At 40.8% G+C, this 21,309-nt stretch overlaps 2 protein-coding genes across 10 annotated transcripts in view; one reads left to right on the top strand and one right to left on the bottom strand.

The window, feature by feature from the left end:
* sspo (SCO-spondin) overlaps positions 1 to 1,816 on the bottom strand; it is an 88,567-nt gene extending 86,751 nt beyond the window's left edge. For both annotated transcript variants that reach the window (XM_042399209.1, XM_042399215.1), the window contains exons 1-3: positions 1,732 to 1,816; positions 1,225 to 1,309; positions 502 to 711 (exon numbers count right to left, since the gene is read on the bottom strand). In XM_042399209.1, coding sequence (XP_042255143.1) covers positions 502 to 711; positions 1,225 to 1,277 — 263 coding nt within the window. In that variant the 5' untranslated portion in view covers positions 1,278 to 1,309; positions 1,732 to 1,816. The remainder of the gene's footprint in view (positions 1 to 501; positions 712 to 1,224; positions 1,310 to 1,731) is intronic.
* Positions 1,817 to 2,457: 641 nt separating this feature from the next.
* aoc1 (amine oxidase copper containing 1) lies at positions 2,458 to 16,419 on the top strand. 8 transcript variants are annotated; one of them, XM_042399223.1, is made up of 6 exons: positions 2,458 to 2,559; positions 4,150 to 4,292; positions 9,530 to 11,068; positions 12,720 to 13,008; positions 13,551 to 13,683; positions 14,463 to 16,419. In XM_042399223.1, exons 2-6 carry the CDS (start codon positions 4,238 to 4,240, stop codon positions 14,730 to 14,732), a joined length of 2,286 nt encoding a protein of 761 aa, XP_042255157.1. In that variant the 5' UTR covers positions 2,458 to 2,559; positions 4,150 to 4,237; the 3' UTR covers positions 14,733 to 16,419. The 8 variants fall into 8 exon arrangements, with proteins under 8 accessions (XP_042255157.1, XP_042255163.1, XP_042255156.1 ...); XM_042399229.1 differs by having other exon boundaries at positions 4,145 to 4,276; XM_042399222.1 differs by having other exon boundaries at positions 4,145 to 4,292.
* Positions 16,420 to 21,309: the final 4,890 nt, after the last annotated feature.

The following is a 21,309-nucleotide window of genomic DNA, read 5'->3' as shown; positions in this document are numbered from 1 at the left end:
CTCGAAATGTTTATTCAAACATTCATATCATTCCGGCTAGATTACTGTAATTCCATTTTCACTCGTCTGAACCGTCTACAAATGGTTCCAAATGGTGCAAGGAAATTGTGGCTACAACACTATGGAACTCTCTTCCTTTACACATACAGTCTGCAGTCTCCATAGATGCTTTTAAAAAGCAACTGAAGACCCATCTATATAAATTGGCTTTTGTGTCACCTTGAGTTGCGTGTGATGTGAAGTGATGGTTTGTTTGTTTGTTTCCTCTTGAGGTACCCTGTTGCCTGTGTTTTGTTTTTACGTTAACTTTAACTTGTGGCATATGTTTTTATTGTTTGTATGTTTAACTTTTATTCCTGTGAAGCACTTTGTGAATTTTATTCTATTATCATATTCTGTGAAAGGTGCAATACTAAATAAACATTATTATTATTATCATTATTATTGTTATTGTTGTTGTTGTTGTTTCAGTACAGTATTGTTGATCAACTTTTTACTTACTTGTACAAGAAGCAGGATGCCTTGGAACCCTGTTGTTTGTAGTAGAGTGCGATGCCATCATCCCCTCCATGCTTAACACGCATCCTGTCCACATCCAGCCTCCAGCCCTGGGTGTTATACTGGTACACCTCAGAACAGCTCACTTCAAGCTGCAGACGTGGTGACAGGACTCGCTCCACTCTCTCCTCCACCGTGTGTTCACACCAGTGTCTGAAGCACGATGCACAGATTTAAATTCCCCCCTATCACTTCAAGTTCAAGTTTACTGTTGTGGACAAAGGTACTTGCATAAAGTCTAACAAAACAAAAACTTAAATCTTACAAAAAAATCCACTTTAGTGGATGGCAATGTGATAAGTCTCTTTTTTCTGGTCAAACCTGATGGAAGCTAATAAATCTAATTCAGTTTTTTAATAATTGGTATTACGATAGATTCATAGCAAGGAATAAAGCACTACAATTAAGCACTATGACTCATTTGTAGCCATGTTGCTTGCATGCACAGCAGCAAGTAATGCATTTCTACAGTCACAGGAAAATCTCTCATAAAATTGGTCTTGTTGAATGAAATAAATAAGTATAAATAAGCTTAGAGAAACATTATTTTCATAATTGATTTTGCACGGCTTTAACCAGGGTTGTTGCTGTTCCAGTGGTTTACACTGTAAAATGTGCTTAATCCCAAACAAAAATCCTACTTTGACTGATATGAATTACACTTACCCTATTCCCATCACTGTCTGCAGTCCAAGCAGAGTCAGTAGCAGTGCCTCCATGGTTCTGTCTTGAATGTTTGTGCTTATAATTACTGTAAAATAGTTCATATGGAAGTTTCAGTTTAATCTAATCTAATCATACTTAATCTTAAGACATCCTATGATTGCAGTTATATATTCACAATATCCCAACACAATAATGTTTAATTTTTAAATAATCAGTGTTGCCTTTAAAGGCTCAACTTTATTGGAGAAAATTCTTGCAGCAAGACTTCTTTAACTTAACATGTCAGGCAGGTTTACAGCGTTATGATAAGCCAGAGAATATTGATTACGTTATCAATATAATGTTGTGTAACTGTATCTTAATTCCTAAATTTTCCTTTGTGGGATCAGTAAAGTTTCATCTTATCTACTAAAAACATTTATCAATTTAATAATCACAAATTCCCCGAAATTACACACATTTTAATTATTCCATCTTGCTACTACAACTAAGAAAAGGTGCACTTACCTTCAAAGTGCTTTTGGAAAATCTTTTTATTTTTGCCACAAAAAGTCCTTGGTTACCCAATATTTCATAAGTTAATATGTTTTTGTGGCTACTTTTCTTTGTTGTTCTGTCCAACAGTATGTGATACAGTCCTCTATGAAGTGATACTTGGCCTAATGGGTGAGTGGAGCCCCTGATGCAGGGTTTTAAATGCGGGGGTTGTCTCTTGGGATGTACAGTAGCATCTGAACCTGCTGCCATTGGGCATGACTTCCAAGGTCACAGCTGGGAGTGCAGGAATTGGCCACCGGACCTGTGACGGACACATCCTCTGACCTCGCCCAGTCAAACAGTACAGAACGCTGGAGGTGATGGCGGGGGTGGTGGAGCCTCAGCCACAGAATAAAGAGATGTTTGTCAGAGCCTAATCCTGTAAAGAGAGGCGTTTCGGGAAGGATGATGGGGGCATTTATTCAATGAAGCGTGTCAACAGACATGGGGACTGAAGGCTTTCAGACTCACCAATACCCCAAGTCTGACCTCTGACACCGGAGCAAGGAGGCTCAAACACAGCTGTCACCACAGTACACCTTAGCTTAAGCGAGGAGGAGAGGAAGGAAAAGATACCATTGTCTTTAATGGTATAAGCAAAACACTGTGTCATAATTGACTACTTGACTTTTCCTCCATGTACCCCTAGCTAGCTCTCTCTCAGCCTTGGACTCATTGTGCATCTTAATGGTAATAGCAATGAGCTGAGTCACTGTTAGTTTAGCCCTGCATCATTATCATTTATGGGAAGAAGGGTGAGAGCAGAGGGGATGGAGCCAGAAAAGGAGGTTCAGGGTGGTGAGTTAGAAGAAAAGCTTGATATATAATATACAATCATAATATTAACCCTCAAACAGAAAGAAAGACAACTGTAATATGCTAGCAGCTCTGTGAGACTGAACAGCTGTGCTTTGTGCTAAATGCTAACATCAGCATGCTAGCATGCTCACAATGACAATGCTAAATTGCTGATGATTATCAGGTATAATGATTTCCATTTTCTGCATCTTAGTATGTTGACATTTGCTAATAATGACAAAAAGAAAAAATAGGCCAACAGCTGAGTCTGATGGGACTGTCATTAGTTTTGCAAGTATTTGGTCAAAAAAAAACAAAGTATTGGAAAAGTTAAATGTTTGACCACCAAAGTCATGATTGGTAAACCATCTACTAGTTTTTGAGACATTTCATTCAAAACCACAAATATGAACTTGCTCTACAGACAATCATGGTTCTGGGAACCATGACTGATATCATGATAGTAAGAATACTTCTTTACTGATGGGAAATTATCAACATTATAAGTGCCGTTTAAGTTTAGAGTCTCACAACTGATACTGACAGACATTAGCAACAAGCAGGGCTGTAGCTACCACTGAGGACATTGAAGTCATGTCCTCAGAGGAGTTTATATTCAACGACCTAAATTTTGGAACAAAAAACTAGATTTTTGTTTCCTTTAAACAATATATGTATTGCTTATTGCCTTAGGCACATATGTAGGTTCAAAAGTATGTATATGAAACTCACTTTGTGCATCTGTGTGGTATTTTGGTGACCGTCGTAGAGGGCACGGTTAAGCCTGCGAGGGTGCACAATCATGCATTGCACCCTCAGTTCAATATTTTGCACCTTCAGTTGAAATTTGACAATTCTGGGACAGTAGAGCAACTTATCATTAAGCGTCTGAGCAAATTTCCATATAGGCGTCACCCGTATAAACTGACCACACATTGGCAATCTAAATGGTTACTTTCGCTTCTGAAAAATTAATAAAGTGACATATTCACAGTCCTACAGCGAATGTAAATGACCGCTAGCTCATTCAGTCATTCATGGTCAGTCACTCACGTAGGTGTATTGTTTTGACGTGCGCCCAGGAATCTGCATAGCTAAACATAGATTCAACTCTGAAGTTTGACTCACCCCACAAAACATCTGTGTACCATGAAAGTTAACATCATAAAATGTAGAAATAAGGGATATCAGTTCCGGTTAATTTTGCTTTCGACAGACCGACACCCCCTTTCGTTTGTAAGAGCTGTCTGGCAGTCAGTGGTCAGAGCTAACGTTAGTTTGACTTTTAGCTCATCCTTCTCCTCAAGGTGTTTTTTAATGCGTTTAGTAACGGTATCTCTTGATTGCATAACATACTCAGGCTTGAGGAAACGTTATGATTATAAATAACACTACAAATATAAGGTGACCAAAATCATAATATCTGTGCCAGAAAAGTTGCATGTGCTAATTGAGCTACACCATATTGATCATTGTCAATATGTGTTCTCTTACATGTCTTCTAAAGTGCAGTGTAACTGTCTAATTAATAATTTCACTGTTAAAAATTGTGTAATTGTGTACAACCTATTGTATTTGTCTTAAGGACAGGTTTAATGTGCAGCGTCCTGTCAGAGCTGGTTGTTGAGGCTGCAGCCTGACCAGAAGAGGGATGTATGAAGGTCTGAGGTGAAGGAGGATGACCAGAAGAGTCTGGACAGACGATGGAGGGACAGAAGTCAGTACGACTGAATGTGATATAATGAGCATAAACTGTCTGTTTATGAACCAACAGCAGTAAAACTTTAACTCCCCACCATGTTTCACTGATGTACTTAAGAACTGAAGATGAGACCAGTTAAAGGAGACACAGCAGCTTTTACCAGGCTAAATAAAAAAACACAGACAAGCAAAATAAACATTTCTTAACTAAAAACAACTTACACTATGAAATATATGCATGTGCATGTTTAGCATCAGGTCCATTGATCCAGATCTCCTGATGTCAGAGTAATAGATGCATCTGTTTGCTGTGATCACAGAGAACCTTTCAGTTCAGATCAGGTCGACTCTCTGGTGACTGTGACAGTGAGGTTACTGGCACTCAGAAAAACAGAGCAGCTGTTGAAAAAGCATTACACTGAACATAAACTATGTACACACCCAGTGTGCTGTCTTCACCCTGGAGCTTTTAGACCTGGAGGATTAGAGGCCTGAGTGAAGGCAACTCCTGAGGGCCAGAGGTGATGATGGGATGATGCTCCAGCTGCAGCTACTTCTCTTGCTGTCATGATAACATAATCACAGATTTACACTGGACAAAAATATAAATGCAACACTGTTGTTTTTGCTCCCATTTTTCATAAGTTAAATAGACTTTTTCTGTACCCACAAAAGACTTATTTCTCTCAAACTTTGTTCACAAACTTATTTAAATCCATGTTAGTGAGCACTCCTCCCTTGCTAAGATAATCCATCTACCTGACAGGTGTGGCATATCAAGATGCTGATTAAACAGCATGATTATTCTGTTTCATATTTTTTATTGATGTGTATACAAAAATAACAAAGGCACTTACATATATCTGGGCACATTGGTGTCAGCATTAGACGTGTTTGTATACACCATTAGATTTAAGTTTACACATTTTCAAGAACAAATAACAGTTACAATATATATATATATATATATAGAACCAAATAGACAATACAGTGAAAAGGGTATTTAGACATAGTCTATATAATTAAACTGTTAAACTGGTCACATAAACACAAGAATAAATAAAAATAAATAAACAACAGTAATGGAAGAGAAGAAGAAAGGAGAAAAAAAAGGGGGGGGTTACATTGTTGCAAAGGAATCCATAAACGGTTGCCAATTATTGTGGAATTTGTTCAAGTTTCCCCTTCTTGAATACCTAATTTTCTCTACTTTTAAAAAGGACATAACCTCCTTAATCCACTGAGTGTTGGAAGGAGCTGTTGTGGATTTCCAGTTAAGAAGGAGGTGGCGTTTAGCAATCACAGATGTAAAAGCTATTACTCCCAATTCTTTAGCAGAGTATTGTGTATATTCTTTCAGAAGACCATAAATGCAAATATTTGGTGAAGTGTCAATAGTTCTTGAGAAAACCTTAGACATGGTGCTGGAGTACATTTGCCAAATCCGATTTAGCTAAGACCGCAAATAGATAACCCCATTCAACTCGATCGAATGCCTTTTCGGTGTCAATCAATATCACTACTTCAGGTGTAACTGTTGTTTCTTTTGAGTAGATTACATTTAACAAAGTTCGAACATTATAATGGAGCTGACGCCCCTTTATAAAGCCAGTCTGTTCCTTGGAAATGATTGTTGGAAGGACCTTATCAAGTCAGCGAGCCAAGGCCTTCACCAGAATCTCTGTACCTGCGTTCATTAAAGAGATTGGCCTATAGGAGATACAGAGATCCGGATCTTTGTCCCTCTTTAAGAGAACACTAATAGAGGCTTGTCTCAATGTAGGAGGGAGAAAACCAAGAGACAGAGATTCAACATAAACAGAATGCAGTAATGGAATAAGTTTGGCCTGAAAAGCTTTAAAAAATTGACAGATGGGGTGGCTGCAAGCTGTTGGTCCACTGATTCTAAATCAGAGGATAGCTTTTGAATAGTTGACATCCTTAATTTTGTTATGTGTGCAGAGTATGAAATTATCTGACCCTGCAGATATGCTTTTAAGGACTCCCGCAATAGCGCCTTAGAGATAGGTTCCGAATCAGAGTGGTTAAGAGCATTTGTAATAAATTTATGAAGATAAAAGTGACATATTGAATCACAAATGGGTGGGATAGCAAGGTCCGGGGGAAATCTGAACATCTATGGACACAGGCCAATGATCTGAGACCATAATTGGATGATTCAAGACATTTGTCACTTTTGGCATAAGTTTAGCATCTACAAAGAAATAATCTATACGAGAGAAGGTCCGGTGCACATGCGAGTAAAAGTATTTCCTACCGCTCGGATTACGAAATCTCCAGGGGTCAACATAGCCATTATTGGACATGAAATTGCAAATGGCCTTAGCCATTAATGATTAGGTTGAACCGGGTTTAGAGCGGTCTAATTGAGGATCAATAGCACAGTTCATGTCTCCTCCCAAAATCAAAAAACATTCACTCAGAGATGGTAGATTTTCAAACAACTTGTTCATAAAACTAGGATTATCGCAATTTGGTGCATATACATCAACTAATAGGATAGGCACTCGAAATAGAGTACCTGAGACAACCAGATATCTGCCGTCTTTGTCAGATATGGTATTAGTTAGAGTAAATGGGACAGATTTACCGATCAAAATGGCAACCCCCCTGGCCTTTGAGTTGAAGCTAAAATGGAATACCTCAGCAACCCAGGGACATTTCAGTCTAACTTGATCTTTGTTCCTCATGTGGGTTTCCTGCAAAAAAACAATGTCAGGCTTCAAATGTTTTAAATGAGAAAACACTCTACACCGCTTAACAGCACCTCCTAACCCCTTAATATTCCAACTGATAAATCTTACATTTGGGCTTGTAACATTAATAATGTAATAATTAATAATGGTAAAAATGTGTGGAAAGGCAGGGCTGAATTATCAGACAACACAAAGCTCAGAACCATCAAAGAAACTTGTGCAGCATGTTGACTGCCTGTCATAACAGCGGGAGTCATGGTGCCATCTATATCAAAAAATGATCCAAGCATATCTTAAAATAATGATATAATATGCAGAACTATTTGCAGACAGTGCTGTTAAAAGTCATTTCAGCACCACTGCTTTAAAGAGTAACATAGATGCAGTGGCACCCACACTTAAACCCGTGTTTCAATAACTTTGCAGTAACAAACCCAGGTCTACATGAGAGTTTTAACGAAAGCTACGGCTTCACCAGGTGATGTAAATTCCCTTGTGACATCCCCTCTAGTGATCCAGAGGCGCGCTGGATGTAGCGGCCCAAATCATATGCCCGGGACGTCCCTGAGCTGGCGTCTGATATCATTGAAAGCTGCGTTGTCCGTGCAGTGAGATCCGGGAAGATAAAGATCATTAAATTATTCACCTGGATTCGCTGTTGGGCTCTGGCACGTCGCAGGATATCAACACAGTCTGCATAGTAATGTAAACGTGCTATTATGGGACACAGACGTTCGCCGGGTCCTGGCCTAGGCTGCAGGGATCGATGCGCATGGTCCACAACTGGCTCTTTTCCTAAGCCGAGAGCGTCTTTAAGCAGGGTGGAAACTGTGGTCGCATGGATCGTGCCCATGATGAGTAACGAGTTGGGCCAAAAGTTTGTCCACTTTGCTTTTGAGTGAAACCACATTGTCAGTGTATGTTGACAGTGAGCCCTCCATGTCATTCACAGTCACCTTCAGTACATCCACCTTCGACCTGATAGCCGCTATATTAGCATTTAGCTCCGTATTCACGCTTTGCAGCTCGGACTTTATCTGGGTCAGATTGTTTGTCATTGCCGTCTCTAATTCAGTCTTCAAAACGCCTACCAACGAGCCTCTGAAGAGTAGATCAAATCCACCTGAGTGTCACCTGAACACATGCTTCAGTGGAAGGGTACAACTCAAGGAAATCTGACCTTTTGTACAAAGGAGTTAAGTTGGTCACTGCCACAAATAAGCTTAAATTTGATTGCTGACCTAGAAATAGTGCTGAACTTAAATATTTATTCTTCAACGTCTTGTGTTTTCTGTTTTCTGAATCCTCAAACTTACTGATCATTTCCAGGTTTCTTGATGGTATCTGACATATTAATTTTTATTGCAAAAATTCAACAAATTACAACCTGAACAGTTACAACCATTGTCAAAGCTTTTTTTTTTTTTTTTTTTTTTTTTCCACAATTTTCCAAGCACCAATGCTAAACTCATTTACAGTTCCCACCAGGAATTATAATACTAGTAACCAAATTGCTTACCAAATTTAAACAAAGGCAATGTCCCCAGGAGACAAGAGATCAATCATCCATGCATTGTTAATTCTCACCCAATGCCACCTCCCCGTGCTTTTCCTTAGACAGTATAAATATTTGACCTTTGGGACCTGTTTCCAGATCACTTGCACCACTTACAACAAAGCCCTTTCTGCAGGATTTATTATCTATGAAGAGTGCCTGTTACTTCATCATATTTACAACCCACTGTTGGCCAATCCGCCTCCTACACTTCAAAGTAGGAGGTTAAATATAAGTAGTAGTAGCGTTTGCTGCTTCTATGAGACACTTTTCTTTCATTGCTGAGGCAGGAGAACTGGACAGATCAACCTAGTTTCTGCTTGAAACAGGACAACACTTACAGGTACAGTAGCTTGGTTTGTTTCTTTGTTTCTGACACAGAGGTGCAAGTGTTTCTCAAGGAAGTATGGAACTACTCACAACATCATTATATAAATGCCATTATGTAAGCATGTTATTGAATCAAATTAATTTTGGAGCATAACAGCAAATTACATTGAGAATTTGATGGGAATTTTAAAACTGATACAAGAGTGCAGTATATCTCATAAGTGTGCAGCACAAACAGTGCAAGAAGATAAACAAAGAGAGACAGGGACACTGTTGAATGTTAGTGTCTTGTATCCGGAGGGGGAGACATAGAGTTCTGTTTGTGTTTCTGTGGAGTGGAAGAGGACAGGCTGACATAATAAAAGCAAAAAAAACAACAACAAAGAAGTCTTGCTTATCCAGCTGTGAAGAGAAGAGAAGATGAAGACAAGAGAGCCAAGTCTTTTCTTGGAATTCTGTAGGAGAGATGGTACTCTTGGGTTTTGTTTCTTTAATTTATTAGAAGGGGGTTTGGATGAAGGGGGTGTGAGTCCTTCTTTCTGCACCTCTCAGATGAACAAAACTATGTATAATTTGGTGTCTTTTCAAGAGTGAAAATTCACTCTAAGTTTTGATCGTTTTCTTCTTCAAGTTCATGCTTGATTTTTCTTTTCTGGTTATATTTTAGCCATGAGGCTTCTCTGTCTGCTGCAGCTGGTCTGCTTAGCTGGTTGTGGTGCTTCCCAAGCAAGAAACTGGGCTCATCATGGTGCCCCCATGTTTGCCGACCTCACAGTTCGAGAGATGAAGGCTGTCCGTGACTACCTGCACGGTATTCCAGAGATGGGGCTCACTGATGCTCACAGTAAGACTCTGAAGAAGAACAGCATCTTACTGATGGAACTCCATCTGCCAAGGAAACATGAAGCCCTGAGAGCTCTGGACCGTGGACAAGCCAAACCCCCACGTCAAGCCCGTGTGGTAATCCAGTTTGGGAGCCAGACCAAGCCCAACATCACTGAGTACATTGTCAGTCCTCTGCCATCCCCAGATACCCATGAAGTCAAGACATTCAAGGGGGATAGGCCTGTCCGGTTTGAATCGAGACCTATTAGTGCTGTAGAGTATAAATTTATTATTGACATCCTTGATAAGATCACAACTAAAGTTCACAAGCTTCTCTTCGAGACCACAGGAGGGTTTTCCTTCACTAACTGCTCTGACCGCTGCCTGACGTTCTCAGACATAGCCCCCCGAGGGCTGGGTCCAGGTGAAAGGAGAACCTGGATCATGTTGCAGAAGATGGTGGAAGGTTATTTCATCCACCCAGTTGGGTTTGAGGTACTGATTAACCATCAGGATCTGGACCCAGAGAAGTGGACTGTTGAGAAGGTCTGGTACAACAGTATGTACTTTGATAGTTTGGAAGAGCTGTTAGAAAAATATGAATCAGGAGCTGTAGAGAAGGTCAAACTACCCGACCATGATGACAGTGACCTCTACTCTACCTTCATCCCACGGGGTCACAGCAACACTCGCACTAATATCCATGGTCCGAAGCTCGTGGAGCCTCAGGGATCTCGCTATCAAGTTGACGGCAACTTTGTAGAGTATGCCGGATGGTCTTTCGCCTATCGAGTCCGCTCATCAGCTGGGCTTCAAGTCTTTGATCTCCGTTTTAATGGAGAAAGGATCGCCTATGAAATCAGCCTCCAAGAAGCTATTGCCTTCTATGCTGGTGACACTCCTGCTGCCATGCAAACAAAGTACATAGATGCTGGCTGGGCAATGGGAAGCTCATCCTTTGAACTAGCACCCGGAATTGACTGTCCAGAAATTGCCACCTTTGTCGACCTTCACCACTACTTTGACACAGACAAACCTGTGCGCCACAAAAATGCACTCTGTATTTTTGAGATGACCACTGCTACGCCTCTGAGAAGGCATTTCAACTCAAACTTCAAGGGGGGATACAACTTCTACGGAGGACTGGAGAATACAGTGCTGGTGTTGCGGACAACTTCGACAGTTTACAACTATGATTACATCTGGGACTTCCACTTCTACCAGAATGGTGTGGTGGAGGTGAAGGTCAGCGCCACCGGATACATCCATGCCACTTTCTTTACACCTAATGGACTTCACTATGGCTCCAAGGTGTACAACTATGTGCTGGGGAACCTGCACACACACCTCATCCACTATAAAGTTGACCTGGATATTGCCGGTGAGTAGTATACTACAATCACCTAGTTTTTTTAGGCCCATTTTAAATCAGTAACTCTGTTGAACATTTGTACCTCAACAAAAGCAAAATTCAGCATTTGTGGATAACCCAGCCCAGGATCAGAGGAATTGCGTCCATATTGGAGGATTACACACCTCACAATACATGTCCAGTGCCATAATTGAGTGTAATTCAGAAAGCAGTGTGCCCTTCATGTAGCAATGCAGAACTTAAAGAGTGTAACACATGGGAAATTAGTATCTATTCGGATATCATCAATATAGTACTGATCAAGTTATATATCATTTACCATGGAAATGAATCAGTTATTTGATATTACGTGTTTCAGTCTTACTAAGTGAACAAACAGTCAAGGTTAATCACTTATTTTTGTAGCTTTAGATGTGCCTCAGAAATATAATGCTATATAGAACTGACTGGTGCAGGCAGGTGTTTGATGCCTACTCCTATAGAGATTATCATTAAACATGATTAAAACAGTCAGCATAGTAGGGAATGCTCAAGAATATGAGATAATGGTGCAGGATAGGAGTGGTGCAAGTGCTTGATTAAAGGACATGTTATGGACTCAAAGCAGAGTGTGTTGACAATTATGCATAGGCATAACATCAGTACCCATCATTATGTTTTGAGAAAAAAAACAAACAAAAAAAACCTCATGTAACCTGACTATATAAGGATGTGGTTTTAATGAGGTAATACCTGGGAATTGTACAGGTAAGAGTGACAATAATACGAGGTAACTTACTGTTAGGCTCCACAGAGGCAGGGGTTAGGGTGTAAAAATTAGTTTTTTCTGATTCTGTTCTAGATGCTCCATGGACCACCTTGGTTCACGTGTAATTTGTTTGAATTTATAGTTAGTAAACCTATTTCTATACCAAGCTCTTTGAGATCGATGTGTTTTCTTTTATGAGAAATTGAACAGTATGGTGAAGACCTGAAGACATCTGGTCCAGCTGAAGGTTTTCTCCCACACACATCAGACTTTCATGCAGGATACCAGAGTTTATGTACCATCATAGATTTATTTTCCACAACCCCAATATTTTCCAATACTGTACTTGCAATGCACAGATACTGTGAAAAGGGGACATTTTTAAAATGTTGACATTGGACTTAACTTTGGTTCTGGTCTTGCCATAGGTTTGGGTAAACCACATCTCACAACGTTTTTTAAAAACTACACAAGAAGACTGTAGGTTCAAAGCATACCTCCATTGGGGTCTTTAAAAGGAAGTGGTGACTAATTATTGCCCTTACAAGAATCCTAATATATTGTATTTATGCTGTGTATTTTGAAGTTTGAAGATTCTGGAAAGAGGTGAAAGAAAGGGCACAGAAACTTAGTTTTGGCTGAGTTTTTTATTGATGCCAGTCCAGATAAGATGGCTTTCTGGACTTTACCCTGTCATAAAGAAAACAGTGTTGGCCCATCAAGCCAGTACAACTGGCACATAACTAACTAATCTTGTAAAACATGTCTGGATTAGTGTATTCAGCCTAACTCTACTGGAAGGGTTAGCAATGGTTATTTCTATTGCAAAAGTAAATATACAAATATCAACAGACTGCTTATACCTTGACATCTAACTTCTCCTGACAATTCTTTCCCTTTACTCTGGCACAGGTCGAGAGAACAGCTTTGAGACCATGGATCTGAAATTTGTCAACTTCACAAATCCCTGGAGCCCCAGTAATTTCATTGTCCAGTCTCAACTCCACAGGACAGAACACAAGACGGAACGAACTGCTGCTTTCCGCTTTGGCAAAAAGTTTCCCCGCTATGTGCACTTTTTCAACCCCAATGAGAAAAATAAGTGGGGACATCAAAAGGGTTACCGTATTCAGTTTAACTCACATGCCCATAGTGTGCTTCCAAGAGGCTGGAGGGAGGAAAATGGCATCAGTTGGTCAAGGTAATACAAATATTTTCTACTCGTGTTACTAGACATATATAGCCTAAACATTTAATGTCTATACCATGCTTTTATGGTTACCGCCATTCCATCAAATGGATATCTTGTCTGTCATCTTATACACATTTCCACATTTTTAGTATCTTCTGAAACACTAACTTTTGGATGTCCACTTCAACTTAGGTTCTGTGGATCTGAGCAAAGTTTGCTCACACAACACAATTTGTATGTAATGATTGACACAGCAGAGGATCAGTAGGGTTGAAGAGGTTAATCTAAGGATTTGAAGTTTGGCTAGAAATTAGGTCAAAGTAGAGTTATGGTTTGGGAGTCAATAGAGATGCAGCAGACAGTCAAACATTTCCCAGGGGGAGATCACTATGTTTAATAGTAGAATTATCCCTGTTTATATGAACAGGAGAAAAAACTTGACAGGACAGGCTAAAGTGTTGTTTTTTTTCTATATGAATCACTTTCTAGTCAGATGTCTGAGTGACCGATAGTATGAAAAACTGATCATCTGCTGGCCTGTCTCCCTGCAGGTATCCTCTGGCTGTGACTCGTCATAAAGATAGTGAGGCCAGCAGCAGCAGCATTTACACCCAGAATGACCCCTGGGAACCTGCTGTGTCCTTTGAGAACTACATCCGCAACAATGAAGACATAGTCAACCAGGTACAGTAGTTCATTTGAACACATCTACATTCCCTGGTCATGTATGATACACTTGTCCACAGTGTACTTTTACGAGGACGGTCAGGGAACATTACATTTGTCCACAATGTCCTTGAAAGGCAAGACGCATGTGAGATTGACATTGACATTCTTCTTGCTCTCAGAAAGAAGGCAAACAGTGTTGAACTATGCCACTATCCTCACTGAAAAATCAAACAGCTGATTCCAAATTGCTTTGCAGATGTTGAAGAGCATTATTTAAACACCATCACCTCAATTGACACAGTTGGCAACTACCAATAACATATTCTGTCAATATTACAAAAGAAAAAATCAGTGAGAAATAGATTATTCACCCCCTTATTTGGATCATTCAGTGTAATCTGATAATTACCAACATTTTTTTTTAAAATCAAAGTTACATGGTTTTTGAGTATTTGGGGATCAATGATGAGTAAAGCAAAGCAAAATGAACAGCCCCCTTTTTTTTATTTGTACAAGAACTCACAATTACGTGAAGGACCACATCCTATTTGATGTTTCAAATAGATTCCTAGAAATGTAGTTTACATGTCAGAGAAAAAGGGAGTGTTTTTCCAGGAGGTTATGTCAATGGCTTAAGTTTGCTCTGACTAAGAGAGTCAGTTCTGGTCATTCACAATCATGGTAACTCCTAAATGCTGACATTTTCTACTGTTTGCACTTTAAAGTAGATAAAACCACCTCTTATGTGTCCTAATGACAAAATTGTAACGTAATGTTTACTCTCCTGTGTGCAGGACCTGGTAGCCTGGGTGACAGTGGGCTTCCTGCATGTGCCTCACTCTGAGGACATCCCCAACACAGCAACACCTGGCAACGCAGTGGGCTTCTTCCTCCGACCCTTCAACTTCTTCGATGAAGACCCTTCAGTGGCATCCAGAAGCACTGTCATTGTCCGACCAGGCCAGGACGGCAAGCCCAAGGTCCAGAGATGGACACCTGAGGTCGTAGGTCACTGTGTGACAGACAAGCCATTCTTTTACAATGGCTCTTACCTGGGAGTCTAAGAGTGTTGTTGGGGTTTCCCAAAAAATATTTCAGCACAAATATCATATTTGTTTAATTTAAGTAAGTTTGTAAAATGAGCATCTCATATAAATAGCAATCACTTCCAGTAAATATGATAAGATTTATGTAATATCCAACCTTTTCCTTTGTTGTAATATTTAAATTTTGAAAAAAAAAAAAAAAAAAAAGATTGAAATGAAGAACATTTAAAAAGGGAAATGTTGATATTGTGTGCACATTGTTTTAATAAATGATGCCTGAAATTTTGCCAGCTGGTCATACAGTATATAACTTAAAATCCTACATATTTTTAAACAAAAATTCTTAAGCTGCACAACTAAGCACCTCTCACCACCTCTCTCTATTACTGGTCTCACTTTTCTATCCTACTGCCTTAAATGAAAAAAGAAAGAAAAACATGAATTTCAGACTGAAATCATACACATGCAAACTTAATCTTAAAGTCAAAGTTTATGCATCAAACCCTTGTCTGTATCACACCACCTCAAGCCACACATGTAACCTTGCATGGGGGGGGGGGGGGGGAATAGGGTGCCATGAGAGCTCCCCTAATCCCATGTTGGGTCTCCATGGCCGAGGTTTAGCAGCAGCGAGCATGCAGGATGCAGGATGCTCTGTATCCGCCCTGCTCGTGGTAAACTGCTGGGCCTCAGCATGCTCTGCTTGCCCCTGGGGTGGGAATGTTTTTGCTAGGAAGACAACAGGCCTTACAGAGCAAACAGTCTGATTCCGGATGCTTCCCCGCAAACAGTCCAGGATACCACCTGGCTACACCGTTGCCCCTGGTAACCTAACTATACATACAGTAACAATGTGACAGAATGTACAGAATATCAACAGCGCATGTACCAGCTTTGTCCTTTATGTACACATTCCTAACATAGCAATGTCACTTCAACCAAAAAGAGCTTATAGAGTGCCAAAAAGTATTTTGGTCATATGTTTTTGATTTGATTTTGATTGAAACTTTTCTGTATTAAGCAATGATTAATAAACACAAATCTATGTGAGCCAGACTTTGCAAACTGAACAGTGGCAAAGTCGGTTTGTGTGAATTGTAAATAAGTGTTTTTTGATTGGGTAAAAGGAATCTGGCCAACAACTGTCATCAGTATTTTCACAGTCTGAAACCCTTTTTAAAAGTGTGTGCTGATGTTTTACAGTGTGCATGGTAAAAGAGGGATAGTATGAGAGCTATGCACGCATGAGAGAATGGACGCCGTTAGAGGAGGGGACAAAAAACAATGAGAATTCACTCCACTTGGGTAACAAGCATTCCTATAGCTATTCCCATGGCAGTGGTGTCCTTGACATCACAACAGACAAACTTATAGGAACACAACACAGTTAATTCATTTCAAAATAGCATACAATAGTTTTACAAGTAAGAAAACATCAAAAAATGGTGAAATTTTATCTCACTATAATGCAGCGATTACATAAAATCATTTACCTTCTCTCTCGCTTCTCTTTAAATCTTTTTGAAACTTTCTGGGGAGTCTGGAATTAGTGAAAAAATGCTGTACTCTTATAGCAGCTAAGACTGAATATTGACAAAAACATAAAGATCTACATTCATTTATGTACAGTTGTATTAAACATTAAACATTGTTTTACAAGGCAGCACTATATACCTCACATCAGCCACACACTGCTGTAGATCATCTATAATAATAAATATGACAGACAGACTTAAAGATGCAGTTGACAAGAGAAATCTAGCCAAAGAATAGAAACATTGTAATGTTTCTACATTACTACAACAAATATTTGCTCAGTCTGTAGTGGATGAGAAAGTGGGTCATTCTTAATAAAAAGCCAGGGAACATAGGTGGTGAGCTGGCGCCACCCACTGGTTTCTTGAATAACCTTGTTTAGTCTACAGACATCTTGCTGCAGAATATCCAGCAGTCTATTTGAGGTAAACACATGCCATGATCATGATTTTGAAACATTTTATTATTAGTCTTCAATTGAAATTATTCAATTATTGAAACATGCTTCAACAGTAATGTTCATTTAAATGTGTTCTTTCTTTATTATCATCACCTGTTGCATCATAGATACAGAGACAGTAGTCATTTAAATTGTCGAGTAAAACATGAAACACAGGTGTCTGTTTCCAATTAGAAATAATTCCTATTAAGTTTTACACAATTTTACACATGATGATCAATTTACTCATCATGTGGAGTGCTACTCAGGCTGTGAGTGTATCTTCTGTGGTTCTGCAGGAGCTTCTACAGTATGAGAAAATAACTCTGATGATGTCATCAGGGTTTAATAAACTTGAGCTGGAAGATGACAAATCGACTATAAAAAGAAATGAAGTTTGAAAGACATACAAGTTCACCAGGCAAGGAGGGTCTAATGATTGACACTATGAAGTTGCATTATGGGAAGAGTAGGAGCAGTGTTTTTGGAGCTTGACCCATACTAGGGACTAAAATTCAAGATATCTCAGCTTGACAATTTCTTTAACTGTCCCTAGCAAGTCCAACAGTATATAATGGCAATACAAAATCACCGGAGTACGTCTTCAACTGAATAAATAAGATAAAAGCCAATCAACACAACCACTTATAGAGTTATTATTATAACAAAGGTTCAGGATCAAGACCACGTCCCTCTCTCTCACTAAATTCAATCACCTGCACCTCACTAATTCAATCATCCCTGCATACCTATATAAGTGTGTCTAACCCCTTTCTCTCTTGTTCCTCTCAGTTCTCATGCGACCTACGACACACTTGCATCGCAAACGCTTACCTCCCGCCTGTGCTCCGTGATCCACGTTCCTCGGCAACATATCGCCCACGACTAGATCCAGCAGTACCAACGTGATATCTCCTTCACCACCACATCCACATAGAACATTTCTCCTCCAGACGCCGTGCCCCTAATCAGCTGGGATCCAGACGCTCCACACACATCGCCATGGCCCACTCAGATGCGACTCTTTTCCAAGTGATTAACATCTTCAACCGGATGTTTGCTCACCTCCGGCGAGCTCTCAAGGAGACGGTCGTCCCACTCCTACAAAACGATGATAAAGACAAACTTTCCAACTCTATGCAGACTCTACTTCCATCAACTCTCTCGCCGGCAGCTCAAATCCTCCTGCTCCTCTGGGTTCATTGTCCGCCGCCGGGCCAACGCACGCCGCTCACCGATGTCACAACGCCGCCTACTACAACAGAGCCCAGACTTCCTCAGTCCCGGCTGAACTCCGTATACAAATCCCATTTCGCCGAACTGACAACAAAGCCAGGTTCTTCCTGCTCCTCTCTGCCTCCACCTCCACCATTGGATGTATAAAGGGAACTGGATACAGCGTCGGAGACGGGACCCAGTTCATTCAAATGAAAATTGCTCAGTGGCGCATGAAGCAATAAAAAATCGACTTCCCGGTATGAAAGCACCCGGATCTTCCGCATTGTGCGGCCCATAGAGCATGCGCACTAGTAACTTTTGCTGACCGAGCCGGCTACTTCCGGTTTAGCCCTCCGGCTAGCTTGAATGGGGATAAAACAATTCAATCATGCGGCTCTTCTAGGCTTTTGAAATGTGATTGGATCGAACGGCTTTAATTCCGATAGTGAGACAAGTCATTCACAGTGGTTGTGACGCTCAGAAAAAATTATCCGCTGATTTACAGACGTCTCTTTCACAATGTAAGTCTATGGGAAAAAGTATTTTTGGGCCAGTGTGCATCACATGACGTTGTAATTACACGGTTTGGCCGCTATGTCAAATTTGCTTCAAAGCCTGGCGCTCTTCCTGTATCCAGTTCTCTTTATACATCCATGCCTCTACCACCGCTCCGGACGGCTGCTCACTTCTGGGTTTCCCGCTCAGCACCACCTGTACGCCGCACGTCGATGACGTCACCACGCAACCAACTGCTTCAGCCCTCTCGCAGGGCCAGGTCATATCTTCACCTGTGCCTGCTCCCTCCCTGTCTGATCTGTCTCATGTTTTTCGTCTTCTCTCTCATCCCCGTATCTGCAGGCTGCACAATCGACCCCCGCACATACATCCCCTCATCCTTTCCTCTTCCCTTTCTTCAGCTGCAGCTACCTCTACACTTTCAGCTCCTTCTTTTATGTTTCTTCCCTCACCCCCATCGCCAATCCCCTCGCTCCAGCCGTGGTTAACACTGTGCCCACGAGCACTTTCACTCTGGCCTCCGCCACTACGCCCCTCCACAGCCTACAAAGCCATGCTTTCCAGTTCTGCACGGCCTCCAGTTCCACCACTGCTCCAGCCGACCACTCGCTTGCAGGTTCCCTATCCAGCGCCCCCCGCACTGGCACACCGATGATTCCATCCTGGCGGCAACAGACTGCTTCAGCCCTAGCTAGGGCCAGGTTGTATTTCCCCATATGCCTGCTCCCTGTGTCTTAACTGCCTCATGTTTTTGTTTCATCCCTGTGTCTATGAGCCGCACATCTTACCACTTCACACACATCCCTTCATCCCTCGACCCTCATCCCTTCATCCCTTGTCCCTCATCCCTTCATCCCTCACCCCTCAACCTTCACCCCTCGACCCTCATCCCTTCATCCCTCACCCCTCATCCCTCATCCCTTCATCCCTCACCCCTCATCCCTTGACCTTCATCCCTCACTCCTCGGCCCTCATCCCTCACCCCTCGACCCTCATCTCTTCATCCCTCACCCTTCGACCCTCAACCCTCATCCCTTCATCCCTCCCTCGATCCGTCCTTTATGAATCATCCTGGCTCCCCATCGTCGATATTGTTTGATTACAGCACCTGTGTGTTTCACGCACACTTCGGCACATTATCTGTAAGTCCGAACCACATCTTATGCCAAACGTTCGCCCCTCACTTCAGACTTCCTGGCCCACTACCAAACTCTCCGCACAGGCAACCTGTCTCCCCAAATCGACAAAGTCAGTCCACATTCCTAACCGTACTCTGGCCAATTCCTCCGCAGTGGAGCCGCCACCTGTTAAAATTAAATAAATAAAACTCTCGACCGCTAGTCTCCCCGAGATTCCATACCTACCTCAGCGACATTCCAAGAGCCCGTTCTCACTTAGTCCAATGAAGTTAACTTTGAGGGATGACGAAGCAGAAAGCTCATCGAGACATGTCCCCCACCCTGAGTCTCGACCCCCGGGTTCCTAGACGCTCCAGCCACTTTGTGATTCCATTTGGTCCCCGGTCATCCCCATGCCATCGACCCCCTTCATCCCTCTCCTCGACCCCCATCCAGCCCACCATACACTATTCTCATCCAATCCTGAACCCTCTCGACAATCCAAATAAATCTACTTTTTATACCATTCAAATGGCATGGTGTTTGTTGATTAACCTATTATTAAAGGACTCTATATTTAAAATTCAAAGTTCTTAATGCATATTTTCATTTTTACAGATTTTCTTACTGAAATAGTTATTGTAGATCAGATACTGTAATTAAATCTTCCGGTTAAACTATCATTTTATAGTTGATTTTCCACAATCATTTTATTATTGATTTATCTGTCAGTAAAATTGTTTTAAAATCAAATTCCTTTTACTTGACATTATTTGTCAAGTTATTTTAGGGTACAGATCAAATGTGTGGGCCTCCTTGTCCATATCCAGTTTAATGCATCCTCTTTAACACCCAACTAGTTAATAAGGTCACACACCATGTGAAGATTATGATCTTCGAGCATTACAGTCTTTCATTTTCCTGATGCAGCGTCAGACAAAAACAGGACGACACTTGTAACTGTGTCTGGATTTAAAGGAGCAAACCCCTCACACACAGCCTGGCCTCTGATTTTGCATCCTTCTTCCCTTCCCACCCACATTACTTTCTTTATCGTTTATCTTTCCCCTTCTATATTCAGTTGTGTTGTGACTTTGCTCTCATCATTCATCTGTTATCATCACTAGATGATCACCCTCCATTCATTTAAGCCCTTGTGTGAATCCCTCAGTGTGACTCCTCTATGGAAATGTCACATATGTTTGAATGATCTGATATCTAAATACTACATCCTGTTTGAGATCGTTTGAAGACCCAGTATTTTTCCAGTGGTGTATAACAGAGAGATGTAACAGTAAACAGATTTGTACTGAGAGAAGGTATTATTGGACCAGATATCTGGTAGCTAAGGCAATATTGAGCCTTTATTTTCTGCCCTCTGAATCACATCCTCTTTCCATAATGTCAGTACATTACAAAATGTTGATTGTTTATTTTAATTCTATTATAAAACTACTGTTACATACTGTCATGTCAGAACATAATGATAGATATGGCTTGATAGAAGACTATAAATAATTATTTCAAACTGAGCAAAACTCCCTATATTATTGGAGAAAATGATTGCTTCAGATGGATCAATCTGACTTTAAATCCAGCTATTTTTATTCCCAGCAATATGTCAGACAATAAATTGACTCTTTTTTTAAAGTTGCATATAATGTAGATGAAGCTCAAGATGAAAACCTTTACAACACATTTTCCTGTGTGACATATTGTGAATATATTTATACGGGAAACACTGTCGCACAGTTCAGACACTGTAATC

Source organism: Thunnus maccoyii, chromosome 21 (assembly GCF_910596095.1).
Source record: "Thunnus maccoyii chromosome 21, fThuMac1.1, whole genome shotgun sequence".
In the NCBI taxonomy this organism is placed as follows: Eukaryota; Metazoa; Chordata; class Actinopteri; order Scombriformes; family Scombridae; genus Thunnus; species Thunnus maccoyii.
Note: the sequence above shows the minus strand (reverse complement) of the source record. Positions and strands in the feature narration are given on the sequence as shown.